A 22,169-nucleotide genomic window follows, 5' to 3' on the forward strand; every position below is an offset into this window, starting at 1 on the left:
TCTGGTTCTAGACAAGATGGAGCAAATATATTTCTACCTATCCATCCAACTAAGTACAGTTAAAAACCCTGGACATTATGTATAAACAAACATAAGATTCTGAAAGGGAGAAAGAAGGCAGACCAGCTAAAAACCGCAGGACTCAAAGAATAACACGGTGATGAGCTCCGAAGCTTCTTTGTGCCTCCTCTATAGCTAAGATTGTGCACCGAAGCTGCCTGCAACCCACAATCACCAATGGTCACAGACCAAAAAGAGCCACCAGAAAGACCTGCTTTCTCTTGCCAAAGAGCTGGGAAGAGGCAGCCTAATATGATAGGAACCTTTCTGACAATAAATGCCCTATTCCAGCAAAACACCAGAGGAAAAAACCACAGGCCCTGACCACACAGCAAAGTCCAAGTAGGGAGCCTAAATTTCCATCCTCATCTGGCAATAATGAGGTGTCCCTTCCCCCACCCCACTGTGGTGGTATCAGAGGCCAAATCAGGGAAGGGCATCTGAGCATCCACCCCTGCCCAACAATAATGAGGTGTCTCTCCTCATCCACCCCTGTGGAGGCCATGTGAGCAGCCAGTACTTTTATCCCCATGCATCAGTAACAATGCAGTTCTCACCTTCCCCACAGTGTCAGCCAGGGCCAGGTGGGGAGCTTAGATTTCTATCCCTGCACTGTGGTAATAAGAGTACCTCTCCTTCTCCCCTCCAGCATAGTGTCAGCAGAGACCAAGGGGGAAGCCTGGACTTCCACTCCCACTTGATCGTAACAAGGCACCTCTCCCTGTCTCTCCATAGTGTCAGTGGAGATTGAGTGGAAAACATAGATTTCAATCCCTGCCCAGTTAGGCACCCTTCTCCAGCCCATCCACGATGGTCCTGGGCTTCTATCCCCACTTAGTATAAAGGTCAGTGTGCACATTTCCCTGCTGGTGTGGTTTTCATGGAGGACTGCCACAACAAGATTTAAATAAGATGCTGTCTCGTAATTCCCAAAATGTCTAGAATGCAATCAGAAAATACTTGTCACACCAAGACCCAAGAAAAAATCTCAATTTGGATGAGAAAGAACAATCAACAGATGCTAACATGTCAGATAGTTCCAACATCTGGACCTATCTGACAAGAATTTTAAGACAGCCATTATAAAAATACTCCCATGATCAATTAAGAACATGCTTGAAACAAATGAAAAAATAGGAAGTTCTGGCAAAAATGGAAGAGTGGACGGAGGGATGAAGGGAGGGAAGAAATATAGAAAATTTAGGATATACAATAATCTCACTGGATGGGCTCAATAAAGGAATGAAGATGAAGAGGTAACAATGAATGAACTTCAAAACAGAAAAATAGAAATTACCCAATCTGAACAACAGAGAGAAAGACTGAAAAATAAAAGTAAAGCGTGTCAGGGACCAGTGGGATTATTTAAAAAAAAAGATCTAACATACATATTATCAGAGTCCCAGAGGAGAGGAAAAAGCAAGTGGAACTGACAAAGTACCTGAAAAAATAATAGTCAAAATTTTTCCAAATTTGGCAAAGATAAACTTGAAGACTCGAGAAGCTGACCAAAGCCAAACAGGATGAATCCAAAGAAAAAATCTTGAGCATAATTAGAAGAACAATTCAAACGACAGTGAGAAACTATGAAGGCCAAAAGTGGCACAACACTTTTCAAGTGCTGAACAAAAAGAACTGTCAACTCAGAATTCCTAGCGTAGTCTGAAAATATCCTTCAGCAATGAAGGTGAAATCAAGACATTCTCAGATCAAAGAAAATTAAGAGAATTTGTTGCCAATAGACCTGCCTTCAAAGAATGGCTAAAGGAAGTTCTTCAGACACAAAGGAACCTTGGAACATCAGGAATGAAAAGAACAATAGAGAGAGTTTTCTAAATTATGTTTAATGGTTGAAACACAAACTATAACATTGTCTGATGTGGTTCTCAATATTATGTAAATATTTAAGCAAATTATGCTATAAAGGGGGGAGGTAAAAAGATCTAAGTAGAGGTCATGCTTCCACACTTCATTCAAAGTAGTAAAATGTGGATGCCAGTAGCCAAAAAGTTGCAAATATATTAATATAAAGTCTAGAGTAACCACTAAAAAATCTATACAAATAAATACACTTAAAAACACTACAAATAAATCAAAAAGGAATTCTAAGTAATGTTCAAATAACTCATGGGAAGGCAGGAAAAATAAAACAGAGGAATAAAAAAACAGAGAAGAAATAAAACAATAAAACAGCAGACTTAAGCTCTAATATATTAATAATTACACTAAATGAAAATGGGCTAATTACGTCATTAGCAGAAGGAATAAAAACATGAATTATAAGAAACTTACTTCAAATATAATGATAAAGATTAAGCTGAAAGTAAATAAAAAACGTGAACATTAATCTTTCGTTTACTACATGAAAACATTAATCAAAACAAAGCAGAAGTAGCTATATTAACTCAGATAAAGTAGACTTCAGAAGAAAATTACCAGAGACAAAGAGACATATAATAATATAATGATAAAAAGGTCAATTCACTAAGAAGATTTAGCAATCCAAAATGTGTAGACACTGAAAAATGGAACTTCAGAATTCACAAAGCAAAAACTGATAGAATTCAAAGTAGAAATACCTAAATCCATAATTATAGTTGGGATATTTCAACAAATCCTCTACTGATAATTGACAGAACTACTAGACAGAAAATCAGCAAGGATAGGGAAGAATTTAACAGCACATCAACCAATAAAGGCACCATGCATAGAGGTATCATGCATGGCATGTGGGCTTGTTTAATGATCTATTAAACATAATATGTAACTGTAGTTTCCATTGTTGTTTTCTTTTAGTAACAAAAGTGATACATATTTACTGGTGGGAAAATGTTGATGTTTATAAAGTAAAAACTAAAATACCCCTGTCAATCTGCCATCACTCCCCAGATAATCATTCCCCAGGATCTGTTTTAAACTCTTTTCTACGTATATGTAAGTGTACACATATGCACAGTTTCAACTTTATTAAAAAATGGGATCATACTAGTTTGCTTTTCTTTCAACTCAATGACATTCTTCCCAGCTGACTATATACAGATCCACCATATAGAAGTACTAATAAAAATGTTCTCAGAAAGCATCATGTTCTTTGATAATATAGGTTCCTTCGAGTTACAAAGGTCTATTATACTTAGTATCCAGAAACATAATGGCCATCAGATTAATGTCAAACAGCAGAAAGAATAAAGCTCTCCTTGAGCAAGAAGATAAGACAGTTGAAAGTGCTCTGCAAACAATAAAGGGATAAACATAAGTTTTATCATAAGTATGTTTTCTAAGTTTTTTATCTTTTAGAACTCCACAATCTACACAATCTATCTGGCATCATTAAATAAATGAAAATATAGGTATTTTACTATATGTACAAAAAAGGGAGTGGGTAGGAATTATGTTAATACAAGTATTTGTTTCCAAGAGTGAAATACTCACAGCTGTTTCTCCTTTTGGGAGATTTGTTTCTGCAGACTGTCGGATTTACTCTGACATCCTTGTAGATATTTCCTGTCCTCATCTTCAGCTTCCATTTGCGCCTTCTCTGCTTGCTGCAATCTGGTGTAATTCAAATCAACTTTGGGTAAAACTGAGGCTAGAACTAGGGTGTAAAAGGGTGAAGAAGACAAATAAAAGAAAAATGGGGAAATAGAAACATTTCTAAATGAAAACAAAGTTTGGGGGAAAACTCACAAACTCAAACGTGAAAGAGCCACACAATGTCTAGAAGTCGTTTTGTGATTTTTTTTTCAGTATAACATATAATATGCCCAGAATACTATCTTCAAATTCATTTTATTTCTTGTTCATAATTAACAATGCAAAGCAATACAGTCTTTGCCACTTTTGTAGAGCGTAATGAATCAACTTCCAAAGTGTAATAGGTATGTTACTGTCTTTTTACAAAACCATGAAAAGCATAGTACTTAAGTCTACACTAGCTGAAGAAGCCGCATTGTTCTATTTTATGTTAGAATATGTATGCCAGGAATCAAGTGTGCTAACAAGGCCAAGAGCAAAGACCTGCAATTACTTCAAATAACAGCCAAGTCTTCCCTGTAGGATCATTATGCATGTATTAATTATGCCAAAGCTGTTATGTGTGTATGTGTGTGTTTTAAGATTTAAAAGAATTTACTTACTAGTTGGCAACATTCTCTAGAGATCATTTTTGTCCCTCATCACTGAATTTTAAAAATTAGCTAAAAATGTGATTTTCATTTTTTCTGTTTTTATTTGTAAGTTGTTGCTTCTCCCTGTGCTTAGCTCCACTCCATGCCTCCTATGGTCATCTAGGATTTCTGAGATTTAACTTCAATATTTTTATAAGAAAACATCTCCCAAGTATTCAAGGGACATCAATTTCTTATAGGGAATCATAAGAGAAATTTCTATTCAACTAACCAAAAAAATTGCCTCTTCTTTTCTTCCTTAAAACCATACCAATGGGGCAACCCCCACACATTTCAGAAGTATAAATGCCACTTCCAAGGAGAAGGGAGTAACACTGAAGTTACCTCTAAATCCAAATTTAAAATATTAAGGTAGGGGGATGGGTGGCCCAAGCTTTTCTCTAATGCTACAAAAACTGAAATAAAAGTCCAAGTGAGGTAGGCCTTGAAGTTGTGCTATCATAGAAGAGGGCTAAAGGGAACCAGAAACTTGAGGTGTTAAGCACAAGATGATGGCCAATCTGGGTAATGAACTATTTTAAAACATATTTAAAAAATCAGTAAAAGAGCCATTAGGCAAAGAGTGGACTTATGGTGGGGGAAAAAAATCTGTGCCAACACATTGTCAAACCAAAGGTTAACTTTTTAAACAACTTTTATGTTTTCCATCAAAAAGTGGCCAAAAAGATAAAACTGCATTTGAAAATCCTGACCTCCAAAGGTCAATACTCAAATCAGCCCTTGTGCACAAGGTTTGAGGGATGTGTTTTTGGAAATCCAAGTGCACCCACTCTGCTTTAGGGCAGCGTATTACCACAGCAGCTGATCAAGAGGTGTACAGGGTTCCTAATACCCTTGTAGGATACTTAATAGCATAAATTCTTTTCTGTTTAATATATTATAAAATTGTTGATTCTCTTTTAGTCTTAATTAAATACAAGTGGTTTTCAGAAAGATATATCTTTGACCAGCTTGTACTGGTCCTGAGTGTCACTGCTGGCACATTTCACCAATGACATTGCAATTGTCCTAGTTTGAGTTAACAAATCATTGTCACTTCATAATGAAATGGACAGAAATCAAAGACAGAAAAAGGTAATAAAGATGTCCAAAATGTAAAAATGGGGATAAAGAAACAAAAAAGAAAAAAGAAGAAAGAGGATGTCAATAAAAGAATACTCATGTCAATAAAGCATTAATAGTTATGTTTTTCATAAGTAGATTCAAAGAAAGCAATGATAAGACATATGTTGACACCAACATGACAGATCAATGGAAGTACATTACATTTTCCAACAATAAACGTGAAAAATGCCAATATAAAACAATTCAATTTTAAACAAAATTATTTCTTGGGTTGGGTTGAGGGTCCTAGCTCGAAGAAACACAACTAAACTGCCAACTCAGAAAGCTCAATTTCAGATAAAGAGATGGTGAATGACAAAGGATATGACAATCAATATGCATGGAAATCAATCAGGGATAATTCAACGTTGGTTTTGTTCATTTTATTACTTTTTTGAGGTTTTTGTTTGTGTATTTGTTTTATGTAACATAACAGATTGAACCACATAAAATTGCTGATATTAGGCCTTTTCTAAAATGTGCAAAATGGCAAGTTCAAATGAATCAGCCTAATATAAAGCAACTTGATTCCATGCAACAACCAAAATAAAAAAGGCAAAATTCTGCTGGGCTTAAAAAACTATGTCCTACTCTAAATTTTCCTAATGGTTTGTGGCAGATGTTAAGAGTTAAATAAAGAAAAGGAAGGGAAAGGAAGGAAAAAAAGGAAACTAAGACAGAAATGCTGTACCTTTGTTCCAGCTGCCTCATGGCTACAGTAATTTTATTGGTTTTTTCTTCTAGTCGGGCAATTATTTCATTTTTTTCTTTCAAACCATCTTCAGAACCCTATTTAGAAAAACACAGTGGTTTTGATTTTTTAAACTTGAACATTTATAAGCTTTGTATACCATTTTGCTATGGGATTGTTACTTTGAAATGAGCCACGTTAATTTGTAGGTTAAACTACTCCGATATAAAGCAGTAGTACTACTAGTTTTCATTTACAGTAAAATAAAGGGAAAAAACCACTCAGCCTTTAAAGCCTTTCCATGTTTTTGGAAGACAACCAAATAAACTCTTGTAAAATATGCTATTTTTCAAATTAAATTAAAAAGGGCTTTTGGCAACATGTCTACTTAAGAAAAATGTCACTTTATTAGAAAATTTGTAATTATTATAGTAAAGCATTTCAATCAAAATTAAATCTTTCTCAGGACTATACTATATAAAGAAGTTCACAAAAATGTCTTGCATATTTAGATTGAGTTTTACCAAAAGATTTAATCTTCATGCTGTTAAACTTTCAGCATCAAGAAATAAATTCAGAGGGGCACAGGGGTTCTAGAAGAGGGTAAACGGGGTCAAATATATGGTGATGGAAGAACTGACTCTAGGTGGTGAACACATAATGTGAGATATACAGATGATGTATTACAGAACTGTACACCTGAAATCTATATAACTTAACTAACAGTTGTCACCCCAATAACCTTTAATTAAAATAAATAAATTAAATAAATAAATTCAGATAGGTGATTCTGTTTGTTGTTTGATACCTTTTTCATTGCTACATTTCTAAAGCTTCCATTTAGCAAAAAAGACACTGCATTTTATTACTAATATAGCACTGTTAATAGGCTCATCTCTTAAAAACCAAATCTTTTACAAATATTCATTTTCAATTTATATAACAAGAAATTCCAAGAATTTAAGAACGTTCCTTACCTGCAACTTTTGATACATCTCTATGTTAATTGCTTTAACTTCCTCTAGCTGTTGTCGAAGGCCTATCAGAGTATCTTGCTTCTCATGGATGTCTTTCTCCAACAACTTCATGGCAAGTTCAATCTCATGTTTCATACTAACTTGTACTGCTAGCTCATTCTCCACATCCTGCAATTTCAACATATCCTCAATTCACATGTCACTTCAGGATGTCAAAATCAGATACTCAACAATTAATGCGCTCAAGAAAGTTTCTATTCAATATATGGACTATTCCTTTTGAGTTATAAGCCCCACCAATGGGAATCAACCACACCATATAACAACATTTTAAGTATGTTCAAATGCATATTTTGCTAAAATGACAGCATTTTCTAGATTCCGTTAATTATCACTGTCCTATTGGTTCAAGATTGAAGTATTTTTATGCCTCATAAACTCAGTATAATTTTCCTTAAACAAAAAAAAATGAAGCAATCTGTGTAAGTGAAAGCCAAAGATAACTCAAAAATCCTACTTCACAGTTTTAATTTCTTCTTGTAAAGAATTTTACATCAAAAGGAAAAGAAGTTTCCTAATATTAAAGACAAATAGCCAAAGGGATGAAAAGGCTGGCAAAACTCTTCTTGACCTGGGTAGTAGCTACACGGGTATTTACATTATAATCCATTAAGCTATACATTTGTATTTTTCTATAGGTATTGTATTTCACAAATTAAAAGGGTAAAAAAAAGTTAATATTAAATATGATTCTACTAATATTAGAATACATCACTCTATTCTACTTCATTTTTTGTAATGCTGGTCACAATCCATTCATTTCACACACACAGATTTTAACAGTTTAAAAACACTGTTTAAAAAAACACTGATCCAGAGGCAGCCAGTTAGCTCAGCTGGTTAGAGCTCAGTGCTCTTAACAACAAGGTTGCCAGTTTGATCCCCACATGGGCCACTGTGAGCTGCGCCCTCCACAACTAGATTGAAAGAACTACTAGACTTGGAGCTGATGGGTCCTGGAAAAACACTTAAAATAAATAAAAGTTAAAAAAAAAAAAAGCACTGATCCAAATGGGAGCTTAAAGAATTTGAGGGGATTAAGGGAGATTGCTACCCCACACCAAGGAAGATAAGGCTGAAAGAGATTTTAAGTAGTACTTGCTTAAGGGCAGATGATGATGATGATGATGATGATGATGATCGCAATGTAATTTTAATGCAGCCTACCTGTCGTAACTGAGATTCATCTCGAAGTTGCCTTCTGGCTTCATTGTACATTTCATCCAGCCCCTGCCGAGAATGCTTGTATGTTTGAAGCTCAGCATCCACATCCACTTTAGTAACCTAGGAAGAAAACATAAAACTTATTATTCTGTAATATCTACTATTAATACAGCACAGAACTACCCAGTCTACACGCAAGAGTCCCAAAAAGTAACAATTTCTGATACAAGCCCGTCTGTTTGCAAATCAGTGTATACTTACCTCTAGGTGCTGCTGTGTTTTCATTAAAATCAATTTATTTTCATTTCGTAATTGATGATTTTCTTCTTGGAGTTTAATGATATTATTCTTTGCTATTGCTAACTAAAAATTATGAAACGGGCAAGAAAAAAGATTTTAAACATTCATGGCAATAAATAATAGAAAATAAAATCCTAAAACTAGTAAAATCTCTCACATCTACTGAAACTTTCATAAGAAAAATGTGTTCCTATTACCCCAAGATACCAACTAAAGAAACTAGACTGATTTCTATTTCTTTTTGTTAGTTGAAACATGCTTATCTGATTTACAATGTCCTGAATACAAAGTGCCTGAGTAAGCATATAAAAAATTGTGCATTAAACAATAAGACTATAAAGACTTGTGTTAATATAGGAAAAAAGGTTGTGCTATCATTGAAAATGTAATACAGACATAACCAAATAGGACACCCTGTGAAGCCTGGACACACTGAGTGACCATCACAATTTGAGACAGCTCCAATCATCAGCATTAAACATGAATGACTAGGTGACTTGGCTCTGAGGCCTAGAACTGGAAAGAAGGATCCTAGGAAAGGAAAGCTGGGACCACTGCCCAATATTGCCTTGCAAACAAATTTCTGAACACTGTTGAGGACACAACTTGAACTTCAGTGTGCCTAAGGCCAAGAAGAGACACAAACCAGTGAGCACCTCGCTCTTTCTAATAGTCCCAGTCTATCGAACTACCAAATGATCCAAAAATGTCAAAATGAAGAAGCGTTCTTTTTTGTTGTTTTCAGGGCACATGTGGGGATGGAACCGGCAACCTTGGTGCTATTCGCACCACGTTCTAACCAACTGAACTAACCAGCCACCCCTGAAGATGCATTCTCAACTGCAGTCATGCAAACAATCATGTGTTCCCTGGTTTTAAAAAATTAGGAAATAAGAATTTTTAAAGAAATAAGAATTTTAATTAACATGAAAAATAGGGTTCATAGCACTAATAACAAATTTCTTCCTCTACCCTAAATAATTCTGAAAATAGAAAGCAATAATTCTGTGGTTTGACAGATTAAAAAAAACTTATCTAAAAATCAACTTTACAAATAATATTAAAAATAGAGCTGAAATAAATTTCCGGTTCTGGGATAACCAGATAGCCACTTTAACAATACTGGAAACCAGAGCACATCAGATGAGTTTTACACATGGGAGGGTGGAGAAAGTGTGGATATGATCACACTTGTAAAGAAAAGCAATCTGAATAGTGAAAAAAGAGGGACAGTATCATTTTAACAGGTCTAACTACAAGTGATCCCACTATCTAAATACAGGTCATCCAGATATGAAAATGAGAATCAGAGCGTATTTACAGAAGAGTTTCTATGAGTTTCATCTTTAGGCTCATTTCTAGAAGCTGAGTATCTTGAAACAATTCAGATTCACCTGAGAATTTGCCTGATAATATGTGGTTTCTATTGAACTTCTCAATTACAACTATATTACAAGTATTCCATCATAATGATGAAAATGTCTGTCTGTAAGTGTGTGTATGTATGAGTATGCTTAATGCATTCATAATGAAAATGAAAAAGGATCACAAATACTAAGTCCGTGAAAGACAATTATCCATGGCTGGGTGACAATACCTCTTCAATCAGCTTAGTATTTGACTTTTCTAATGAGTCAACTCTTGAATGGAGACTGCTGACTGTGCTGCTGAAATTAATAAAGAAAAAACTCATTCAAAATTACACACACTACAAAGGCAAGAAAAAGTATGTTACCCTAGACTCATTACTTTGACTGACATGCACCAACTGCCCTGTCTGAATTTTTGAGTGTGGGAAATTTCATTAAGTTGAATAACTTGATTTGGCTAGGAGAGCATTAGATTGTAGCAAAAGAATTAATATTTCTATTAAAATTTCATTTGATGCTGCTCATGATTTTTTATTGTCTTCTTAGGGTCCTTCTAACATTTAACTTACAATATTTGGGAATGGAAATTCCACACAAAGATTACTAAATAACACCAAAACTAAATTTAAAATTACGTTTTAAAGGATGAGCTTTAAATGTCCACTTTAATAATTAAGTGGTTTAATGAAGCTTATAAACAGAAGCCCCATTCTGTTTCCCCTCTCCATTGTCATAATAATTAAAGACCTCCAAAGTCACCCATGTTTGAGAAATGTGAAGATGAGATACCCAACATCAGGTACCCAGTCAGCCTGCAGCTAAGCAAACAACCCATCTCTCAAGGGTATAATCAAAAGTCAGGCAACGCCACATGAACACACTTGTTTTTTGCATTTTTGTTTAAACTGCTCAAGATTGGACATTATTGTACAATTTTATTGAGTTTGATTTTCAAGGCCTGCTTGATTTTACTAACTCAAACTTTCTCTAATAAAATATAATAAATACACAGTATACATTACAAAAAAATCTATATTAGATTAAACGAATTCTATACCAGCCTCAGAAACAACTACTGACATTTCAGTTTAACTGGTGAAATAAGAAAAATATTGTTTCATTCATATTAAATCATTTTTAAATATAATCATTCTTAGGTAAACAACTTGAATTTTTCAAAAATAGCACCAGGGTATCCTGATAATGAGATATAACAAGTACAGGACTAGGAGATGGAAGATCAAGGTTCTGGTCCCTGCTTTTCTACTTTTTAACTGTATCTCACATAAAGGTACGGCAAATATTATTGTCTGATTTTATAGATAAGGAAACTATCTATAATAAGAAGAATAATAATCAAAAAAGCACTTTTGAAAACAAACCCTCAATAGTGGGTGTTTTTTTTGACTAAGGGATAATAGGTAAGTTGTATTTTTTCTATATCTGTGTTCTATACTTTCAAAATATTCTAAATGTACAAGAATTATTTTTTAATTTAAAAAATAATGAAACTTTTTAATACATAAAATGTAGAAAACTAAGGCACTAGTATTGCTGTAAGTGATTAACACACATAACATAAAAGGGAATGAGAAAGCTCTTTTGAATAGACTAGACTCTAAGATAAACTGTCGAGTAAAAACAGCAAAGTACAAAATAGTGGGAAAAGTATGCTACCTTATGTGTAAAGAACTGAGGAAGGTGGGAAACATAAGAAAATATATGCATATTCTTGCTTATTTCGATAAAGTATCTGTGGAGGCATAAATCAGAACCTAGTATATCAATTACTCCCCAAGAGTAAAATCAGATGGTTGGAGATCAGGGAAGAGGGAGATTTTTCATTTAATGTTCCTTCTGAAGTTCAAACTATGGGAATATTTTACCTGCTCCCAAAAAATGAATAAAAGTTTAAAAGTAAATAAATAGGCATACAAGGTTGCACTTAGAAGTACAATCTCAGAAATATAAAATTACAAAATACACATATTTCCTATGATATCTGCTATTAAAACTCCATGATTTAAAAAAAAAGATGCTGACACAAGATCATTCCTATCTCTCTAACTTCAGAAGGAAAGCCAGTTACGGCTTATTAGTTTCTTTTTCTAAAATGGGAAAATGTTTAATTGTACTTTGATTGTAATGCATGTTTAGTGAGTGAAATTCAGAAAATATAGATGAGTACAAAGAATAAAAATTATTCATAATCCCATTACCCCAAGATAGTTATTTATGCTAATTATTCATTTTAATAAGAAAAGTCCATTTCTAACTATGTAGTAAACATTACTCACTATACCTGTGTTATACAGTATGTGTGGTAGCCATAAGCCACATGTGACTAATAATAAGCGCTCACAATGTGACTAGTCCAAACTGAAATGTGCTATAAGTATAAAATATACATTGGATTTTAAAGATAGTACCAAAAAACTGAAAATAAAATGTCTCATTAATAATTTTTATATTGATTACATGTTGAAATAATATTTTACATATACTGGGTTAAATTAATTGTATTTTTAATTAATTTCATCTGTTTCTTTTTTACCTTTTTAATGTGGTTTACTAGAAATTTTAAATTATCTATGTGGCTCACATTATACTTCTATTAGACAGAACTGCACTATACTATTTTATAAACAGATCTCAGAAATTCTTCCCACATAGAGTATTTACTGACAGCTCCCATGACCAGGTGACACTGTAAGGAGAACACTTCCATCATGGAAAATGACAGCTTACTTTAAAGTAAGAAAAATGAATTTTTTGAACCATTCGATATAAACTTCCACCCTATCTAGTCTTTTTTCTCAAAGGTACAGGGATAAGTTTAAAATTCTATTTTTAAATTCTCTGGAGATTCCATTTAAAAATCTGACTCTCGTTTTCTATTAAAAATGAGTAATATCCAATAATTCTCTGTATTCTTAGTCTCCATGCTCTCTATCCCCTCAACCGCTTCTAAAAAATACGTAGAAGGAATAGAGTTAAGCTGACCTGAAAGGAAGACCCTAAGACAACAGTCATCAATGCATTAAGTATCCAACTATCCATAACACTTACTTCAGTTGTCTATTTAATTCTTCAACATAATTCTTCTGGTCTAATATGGCAGCAATTTGAACATTCCTAGAAGAGGGGAAAGTAGTTTTGTGCTAGGTTGCAAAGGTATTTATTAGGTACCAAAAATAATGTCTAAATCATCTAAAATTGTTATAAAACCGTAATGGTAAAACAACATATCTTGCCTTTAAAATGAAATTCAAGAATATAGTCATGTAGCAGTAAGCTGTGTATTAAATAACTGTAACCTTTATTAAGTAAATTACTTGCTAATATTAGACTTAACAGTACCATTAGTATATTTAAATTTTTTTGGAACAGTATGATTTGTTTTTTATTGATTTCTACGACATTATATTTTTATTGGTTTATATTTGACATATAATATTGTGTAAATTTAAGGCATACAGCATGTTGATACATTTATATATTGTGACGTGATTGCTATTCTAATGATAATTAGCACCTGTATGTTACATAATCCTTTCTTTTTAGTAGTTGGAATAAGTATATTTTAAATTTAAACACAATTAGATCTCGAAATAAACCATCATATGTAAGCTTGTAAATAGTAAGTTTTCATCCCTTTATGACAAAACATCGCTAACTATTAAAATGGGTCTCAGGAACTGCAGGTATGACCCAAGTTGGAGGCTTTCGTATGAAAGCCTCCTTTCTAAATAGTTTTTTGCTTTATCATGCTGGTAAATGGAAGAGAAAACTAAACAAAGCAGGAACCACACATAAATAAATGAAATAAAAACCACATTATAAGTAGGTGGCCCTCATACTGATTTGTAAAGAGCTAAAGAAAAAAAACCCATGTGAAATAACTTATGAAAATCATACCTTTCTTTATTTCCAACATCTTCTTCATTCTTTAAATACATGGAAAAATCAATCACTCCAACCTGAATTAAATAAAGTTATTTTTATTTAAAGGGGAGAAATACCAGAAGTACCTTTAACATGCAACTGAATTTTACTCGTAATTTTTCTTTACTGTTAACTGCACTGTTTACAACTTAAGAGTATAACCTAGATCAAAGAAGAACAGTACAAACTTAAAACACTCTGCATTTGGTATTAGTCACTTGCACTTACTTGTGAGTCTAAATCTTCTCCCTTGACACAGAGATTAGCATCTATCACATTCAGGCCAACCAGCAGCCCAACAATTACTGCTCCTTCTTCTTCCATCATTAGTGCATGATACTCATAGAATTCACTGTAAAAATTAAAATAATAAAAAAACTTAAACCACAAATTTATTTCAAAAACTAAAATTTAAAATCTTAGTACCTATTATAAAGATGGAACCAAGCTAAGCCTTCTAATTAGCCTTTCTATATGTGAATAACTTAAAATTTTTGAAATTTAAATATCTATACAGAAAACAAAACAAAGGGACTGAAGGAGACAAATGAGGAAAAGGAATTTTAATGAGTGAAAAGAGAGGCAAAGAGAGATAAAAAATTGGGCGGCCGGTTGGCTCAGTTTGTTAGAACGCTGTGCTCATAACACCAAGGTTGCTGGTTCAATTCCCACAGGGGCCAGTAAGCTGCGCCTTCCACAACTAGATTGAAAACAATGACTTGACTTGGAGAGGATGGGTCCTGCAAAAACATGCTGTTCCCCAATATTCCCAAATGAAAAAAAAGAAAAAAGAAAGAAAGATCAAAAGAAAAAGAGGCATCACTGAGGGGTGTGAAATGTTTGTAACTCTCAGAAGACACAGTGACTATTGCTGATATAATTACAATACTTTTCATTAGAGTTGAATTTTCAGTTCTCAGATTTATTAAGACCCTTGCGATAAAGACTAAGGTGGGAAAATGAACATATGAAATATTTCAAAACTCAGGTTCAAGTCAGTTGCATTTGATATGTGTATTGCAAGTGTTCTTAATAGATAACCATCAATAAAAGATACTGATGGGTATCTATATTCTTAAAAAGTGTTCAAATAAGAGACCTCTCACAGAAATTGGACAGTTTAAAAACTAATACTTGACAATTTATATTCAAAGAACTAGTTATCACTGACTCATGCCTCCCTCAAGAAGTCCCACTTTAATTAACCTTTAGAATACTGCAAAATTGCAAGTGCTAAAAGTATGATCATTCTCATTTAACCAATGGAAAAACCAAGATGTACAACCAAAGTCACAAGCAAAACTAAAAATGACCAAATTCTCCAGAACATCAGAAAGGTACTCTACAAGAACAAGGGTGAATGGAGGGGCTACCATGGACCCAACTCCCTTTGAGAACTGCATACCTTGCTCTGAAAGTCTGCGTTAACCATTTGGTCTTCAATTTAAATTAATAGTTTAAAATGTGCCCACAATACAGTTGAAGCAGTAGTTTGGACACTCAAGATAAAAAAAGATCCCTCTTGAATTAAAGCCCCAAATTCCACTACAAATTTTTATTCATAGAAGTAACTGTAATTTATTAGGTTGGTGCAAAAGTAATTGCAGTTTTGTAATTATTTTTAATCTTTTAAACTGCAATTACTTTTGTACCAACCTAATAGAAAAAAATGTATGTTAGGCTTAAAAAAAAGAAAGAAACTTAGAAATATAACATAAATTTCCCCTTATCAGCTGATAAAAATCTTACGGTACTTATTTTTTAGGCTAGTTCCTGATCCATATTATATCCCCACAATGATTTCTCACTCATTTTGCTCCTCCTTTTATTTTATGTCATCTTGTTGTATTTTATGAATCCTTTTGTACTACATCTTCAATCCTTTTTCGAAGACAAGATATAAATGAAATAAAAAATGAAAATGAACATGATTTAATGGTACTAACCTCAAGAGATCCCTCTGAATAATTAAGCAACGCAGGTAATCGGCCATTTTCTTTTGCATGAGGGCTAATCGAAGCCATGCTCTTGCACGACCCAGGGGTGTCCTGAGAAACAAAACCAATTGTTAAGAAAACAGCCCCAGCCCCAAGATTATAGACTATATGTTCTATATCTGTTGAGGTACACATTAATAAAGAAAAAAGGCAATTTATCATGGTTTTTCTTCATTTCTATAGTTTTAAGCTAGCTCTTTTGAGCATGCAAACCAATCCCTGAGAGCTAGTTTAGTCTCTAATGTAAACCTGCACCTGTAGAACACCTAGGTAATATTTTATGACTTGGAAGAAATTAAATAGTGAGGATATTTCTACAAAAAATGTTTTGTCCAATTGTCATTAGAATATTAAATCTGGTACCTCTCTTACTCAAGTTCTATCATTTAGTGAAAATAAAAGCCAGTTTTACAGGATATGTATGATTTTTTTGAAGAGAAAGATACCATTTACACTTTTATGTTTTCTTACCCAGAAAACATTTTGGCAGGTAATGTGGGCGGAAACAATCTTCACTTCTAACAGACAATGAGTTTCTTATGACTTAGCATTTTAATTAATATCATTCTTCAGAAAACATTTTTTACATTTGTAGAGTTTGGCTTTTTAAAAACAATATGAACATCTATTTTCATATTAAAATGAAACCAAATTTTATATTTCTCTTTCTGAGAGGTGAAATTCCCTTTTTCTTCTGTCTTGGCTAAAAAATCACTACACCTACTCTACCATTATAAGAAATATCAAGTGTAACATCACTTGCTATTTAACTCTAAAAACTGGGTTTGAATCCTGGCTCTGCTACTTATTAACTATAACTTCTCTGACCTTTATTTTTCACAGCTATACAATTATTATAATAACCTCTACCCTGTAAGACTGATTTAAGCACTAAATGAGATAATTCAAGTAAAACAATTATCTTATTACCCTGACACAGTGCTCAATAAATAGTAGCCATTGACTTTTATAACTCAACTAAATACAACTTACAAACATCTGGCATGTTGTAATAACAGCCAGAAAACACTTAGACAGCTTTACAATTAAACCCTAAATTGTAAAGCTGTCTAAGAGAAAGCAGAAAATGGTAAGATCTGACAAAAAATGGTAAACATAAAAAAGTTATCTCATTCACAAGAATTAAGATAAACTAAAAGGAGCTCTTACATCTTAATCATACCCTGAAGAGCTTAAGACCTTAGCCTTAACAACACTTTCTACCTGCAAAAAATATTCTATACTCATTAGTTACTAGCTAGAATACTCTGCTACTAGGACATTTCGTATATGTTTGTCAAGTGAAACAAATAGGTGACATTATGTGTCCCAATTTTCAGAGGAAGAAAAGTAATTTCCACAAGTCCTATGTTATATAAATGGCTTACCTGAGAACTCAAATCTCCTAAACCTTTGCCTGGATTTAGCCTAAACCAGTCTCCAACAAATTGTTACTACTGCAAACTAGCTTAACACTCAGGAAACAGAAATACAAAATTGATACATCCTACCTTAAAGGGACTTGCAATTTCCTGCAATACAATGCAGAATTGAAGTGATATAAAAAAGGCATGAATATAGTGATAAGAGTATAAAAGAAAAAGCAGTTAATGCTTAGTGATGGGCTAAGAAAACCTTCATAAAGGAAATGTAGGTTGAGCTGAGCCATAAAGAATAAACAGAATTTTATTAGGACGGAATAAAGAAGAAGGCTACTTAAGCCTGAGAGAAGATAACTACCGTTGAGGTACTTTTCAGCAACTGTAAATACACTTCTGTGGTTCGGGATGAACAAGTAATAAGAGCACTTACTTAAGACCAGGTAAATCCCGGACACTGGCTCCTATTTCCTCTGCCTCTGGGTATAGCTTCTCCACCAATTCCAAAGGGCCCCAAATAGTCTTATTGTAACTCAAAAATGATTTTCTTACTGAAAATAGAAAATATAATGCATATAACTTCAACATATAAAATTATATTAACTTCCTTTTAAATATTTAGTTTCAACATTTCTAACAACATACCATTATTCAGAGACCTTTTCCTCTTTTATCACTACACAGCCCTGTTGATCAACAGCCCGTTAATCAGGATCCTGAGATTTTTCCTTATCACAAATATGATACGGCCATGCTTCCGTATCAGAAATATGGAGGCATGTAATTACAGTAAAAAACTAGGCTTTTTTTTGTTTGTTTGTTTGTTTTTAAGGAGGGCGCAGCTCCCAGTGGCCCATGCGGAGATCAAACTGGCAACCTTGGTGCTATTGGCACCACATTCAAACCAACTGAGCTAACTGGTCACCCATCTGGGCTCATCTTTACCATTACCAAATGTAAAAAGGCTGGAGGCCCTAGAAAGTTGATTTTTATAAGTTTACTAAATAAACCAAGGACAAATAAAAAGTTATCTTACTTTTAAACATGAAAAATTGTGGCTTTACTTTTCCTTTTATTCTGAGATTTGGGTAATATAAAACACCATGAAACCACTATCTGTTCTTTTTTAAGACCTACCGGCTCTATAGACTGCAGATCCAGTGTGCCTATCATATGCAACACCCAAGGACAACCATGAAGTTAGGCAATTTTTCCTTGGGTGATAAAATCAATCAGCACAAAGTAGCTTTACAATGATTCAGCAAGATAAGCCTCTTGACTGTTAGAACATGCCTCGTGGTATTTTGTGACGTAAAGGAAAATAAATTCAGAAGAGTTTAAAATCGAACTCTTTTGGCCATCATTTGGCAAATTCCATCCCACAGGTTGGGGGAGAAATTAAGTCAATGTTATTGCTATAATCTAAAGATAAAAAGGAAAATTTTCAAAAAGATTGATAATAGCAAGAGTAGCCAAAAATGTGGGGAAAGAAAACACTCACGTTCACAGTACTTTGATAAATCAGTGAAGCCTTCATAGAAGCCAGTTGCCTGTATCCTTTGACCCAGTAGGGTTCCTAAAGAAATCTAGCACTTGTGCACAAACGTATACACCCAAAGATGTTCTTACTGCACAATTTTAATAGCAAATAATTGGAAACAACCGAAGTGTACATTAAGAGGAGAGCAGTTAAAAAGTTATGGTATACATATACTATAAAATATTATACAGCCATTAGAAGTGTGATAAAGACCTCTATGTAAATGGAAGGATCTCCAAACTATACCATCAAGTTGTGGGGGTTTTTTAAGAGGAGGGTAAAAAGGAAGTCACAGAATAACATGTATAGCATGATTCTACTAAGAGTAAAAAAAAAGTGCTAGAATTACAAGGATTCCGTTTAGGGAAAAGAATAAGGGAAACTATGTCTTGCTCTTTGTGCTTCTATGCTGTTTGATTAGTGTACAGAAAGAGTATATTTCTCTATTATTTATGTCATTTTAAAAATTATCTTAAGGCTTTTTTTGTGTGGAAAGAAAAGCAGGTTTACTCAAAATGCTGGCATTCCACTCTATGAGGGTGGTGGACTCCTGTCCAAAATCCATCCCCCCTAAAAATTATCCTAAGGCATTAATTAAAAAGTGGACTACCCCCCAAAAAAAACACAACTCAGACACAGAAAAGAGATTGGTGGTTGTCAGAGGCAGCGGGTAGGGGTGGATAAAATGGATGAAGGTGTTAAAAAGGTACAAACTTCCCATTATAAAACAAATAAATCATGGGAATGTAATGTACAGCATGATGACTATAGTTAATAATACTGTATTATACGCAAGAATTACCATAATTAGACCTTCAGTGTCTGTAGAAGTGTATATGATAATTACACATAACAAGTGTATATGGATAACCACGTCAATAATGAGAAGTTGCTGCATTTTAATAGGAGACCTTTCTGAATATTTCCTGATGAGTTGCTCTTAGCTGCCAAACTGCCCCACTTTTGGGGCTTCTAATCTTCTCTTCAAGTGTATTATCAACATAAGATATAAGAGGAAAATAAATATGTAAACTTTTAAATAAATAATACTGTGCTGTATATGAAAGTTGCTAAGAGCAAATCTTAAAATTTCTCAAAAAATTTAAAAAATAAAAATAAAAATGGGGTAGCCAGTTAGCTCAGTTGGTTAGAGCATGGTGCTGGTAGCACCAAGGTTGCTGGTTCGATCCCTGCATGGGCCACTGTGAGCTGCGCCCTCCTTAAAAACAAACATACAAATAAATAAACAAACAAAGACAAAAAGTGCTCATCACGAGGAAAAAAAACTTGCAACTACGGGGGTGCCAAAAAAATGTATATACATGACTTGTATTCATCTTTTGTTATCGGTACACATTGATTATTACAATTTTAATAGTTTTTTCCTTTCTTAAAATGTGTATACATTTTGGCACCCTCTGTGTGGTGATGAATGTTAACTAGACTTGTGATCATTTCATAATATATACAAATATCAAATCATTACACTATCTACCTGAAATTAATGTTATATGCCAATTTTATCTCAATATAAATAAATGTTTTTAAAGAAAAAAAAAAGAACAAGAAATGAGTACACTAACATCACACAGTATTTCTAAAATTCTAATGCCAAGGTCCCTTTTCAGTTTGAAGTACATTTATTAAAACCACATTTAGATAAATCTCCTCTTTTGCTTTTTACATTAACCCCCACTTTCCACCACCATAGTCAGAACTTCTAGACCCTCCCAACCTACCCAGTCCCTAGTATACCAACAAGAGACTTCTTTTGCTTTATAAGTCACCTTAGTATCTAACTCAGAGATGTCCAAACTTTTCAACGTTTTTCACCAAGGGCCATATGCAGTAAAATACACAAACAGCCAGGCCACTCACTCGAGGTGAAGTACGTATTGCCTCACCTGGTTTATTTAAGTAAACTAAATATATTTTTGGAATTTGCTGCGGGCCAATTAACAATGGATCGCAGGCCGCAGTTTGGACACCACTGATCTAACTCTATTTACACATAGGACTCTATACAGCTGTTGATCATAGGAATTCAAGACCAAAACTGTCAATGACTGTTACCATAAGTATTATTACACCGGTACATAAAACAAGTTATTATACAACGTATGTTAAATACCTAAGTATAATACATTTTACACATAATAATTTAATATGAACTGTATAAAATACAACATTCACTACTGTCATTTTCAGGGAGCACTCACATTTCTACAACAACCCAATCCAGAAGACAATTTTTCTAGATATGTTCCCATGCCTAAGGTGGTTTATATTTCAACAATCAACTATTTTAATGTATTTGTTCAACAGGGCTCAAACTAGTAGTAATAAGAGTTCATATCAGAATCACCATGCTTAACATTTTTAAAATAACTCTACAAATGTCCTAGAAAATGACAATCAATTCAGAGTATGTTGAAAAAATTTTAAATTAAATATGCTTTTTACAAAACACTAAGCATTTTCTAAGACCACTCATTTGAAAACATAAAGCAGTAGGATATTTTCTCCCAAAACCAACCCATCCAGTATTTTTTAAATGTAAAGTAACAATAATTACAGCCTTAAAAAATAAATCACATTTTCAAGGATGTTTAAGATGGAAGGGGGGGAATTCTAAAGTTAATTAATATTTTAAAATCTCATGATACCTTTAAGACCGTGTTTCAGACAATGTTCCATAACAACAAAAAACTGCTGTAAGGGGGGATAGTCAGAATCCAAAGTGCGGCCAAAGCTTAGAGCAGATTCAATGAGTCCTTTGATACTCAGTTTAGCCATGTTTAACAAGTTTGCTCTCTCTACAGCTGTGGGGTCTTTTGTAGCTGAAAGCACAAGAAAGGAGTCCAACATTATTTGCAAGATATGACATTGAAAAATATACAAACACTTTCCTCCCCCTATAAAACCAACAGTGGTTTGTTTTTCGTTGGTCGACAAATTAGTATTCCTAATTAACCTATACCACTAGTTCAATTCTCTTTATGTTTCACATACACCACAGAACACCACCGTGCCCATTCCAGCCAAAGTTTATGAATTATTGTCAAGATCCTGATTGGCTAGTCTCTGGTATTTATTTCACTTTTGTGGTACCTCTTCAGGGAGAATGAGTTGGATTTTTTTAATGACTTTCTGTAGAGAAATAGACTCCACTTTCTGTGGAGTAATAGACATGTTTAAGGGTCTCATGCAAAAGGTGGATAGGAGGAACCGTCCAAGAGCAAATTCCAAGAAAAAAAAAGTTCAAAATAAACTGGCAATAAAATAAAAGGTAGTTAAAATTCTAAGATTCTAGTATCACCCATAACAAACATGACAGGCAAAAATAAACATACTGATAAATAAGAGGATACAGGAAAAGCCATTCAATTTTCACT

General features: G+C 33.7%; 1 protein-coding gene across 13 annotated transcripts in view; it reads right to left on the bottom strand.

The window, feature by feature from the left end:
- Window positions 1-22,169, bottom strand: part of RUFY2 (RUN and FYVE domain containing 2) — a 62,819-nt gene that overhangs the window by 38,900 nt on the left and 1,750 nt on the right. For 7 of the 13 annotated variants that reach the window (XR_012498511.1, XM_074339514.1, XM_074339512.1 and 4 more), the window contains 12 exons: window positions 21,441-21,614; window positions 17,668-17,785; window positions 15,805-15,906; window positions 14,087-14,210; window positions 13,832-13,893; window positions 12,983-13,048; window positions 10,141-10,210; window positions 8,505-8,606; window positions 8,247-8,363; window positions 7,020-7,187; window positions 6,043-6,140; window positions 3,493-3,612 (listed from right to left, as the gene is read on the bottom strand). Coding sequence is in view for 10 of the 13 variants with exons in the window: in XM_074339514.1 (XP_074195615.1) it covers window positions 3,493-3,612; window positions 6,043-6,140; window positions 7,020-7,187; window positions 8,247-8,363; window positions 8,505-8,606; window positions 10,141-10,210; window positions 12,983-13,048; window positions 13,832-13,893; window positions 14,087-14,210; window positions 15,805-15,906; window positions 17,668-17,785; window positions 21,441-21,614 (1,321 nt within the window). In the remaining 3 variants the exon portion in view is untranslated. Of the gene's footprint in view, window positions 1-3,492; window positions 3,656-3,830; window positions 5,283-6,042; window positions 6,141-7,019; window positions 7,188-8,246; window positions 8,364-8,504; window positions 8,607-10,140; window positions 10,211-12,982; window positions 13,049-13,831; window positions 13,894-14,086; window positions 14,211-15,804; window positions 15,907-17,667; window positions 17,786-21,440; window positions 21,615-22,169 lie in introns of those variants that run through there. The other 6 variants (XR_012498513.1, XM_074339517.1, XM_074339516.1 and 3 more) reach the window with 4 other exon arrangements.

Source organism: Rhinolophus sinicus, linkage group LG07 (assembly GCF_036562045.2).
Source record: "Rhinolophus sinicus isolate RSC01 linkage group LG07, ASM3656204v1, whole genome shotgun sequence".
Classification (NCBI taxonomy): domain Eukaryota; kingdom Metazoa; phylum Chordata; class Mammalia; order Chiroptera; family Rhinolophidae; genus Rhinolophus; species Rhinolophus sinicus.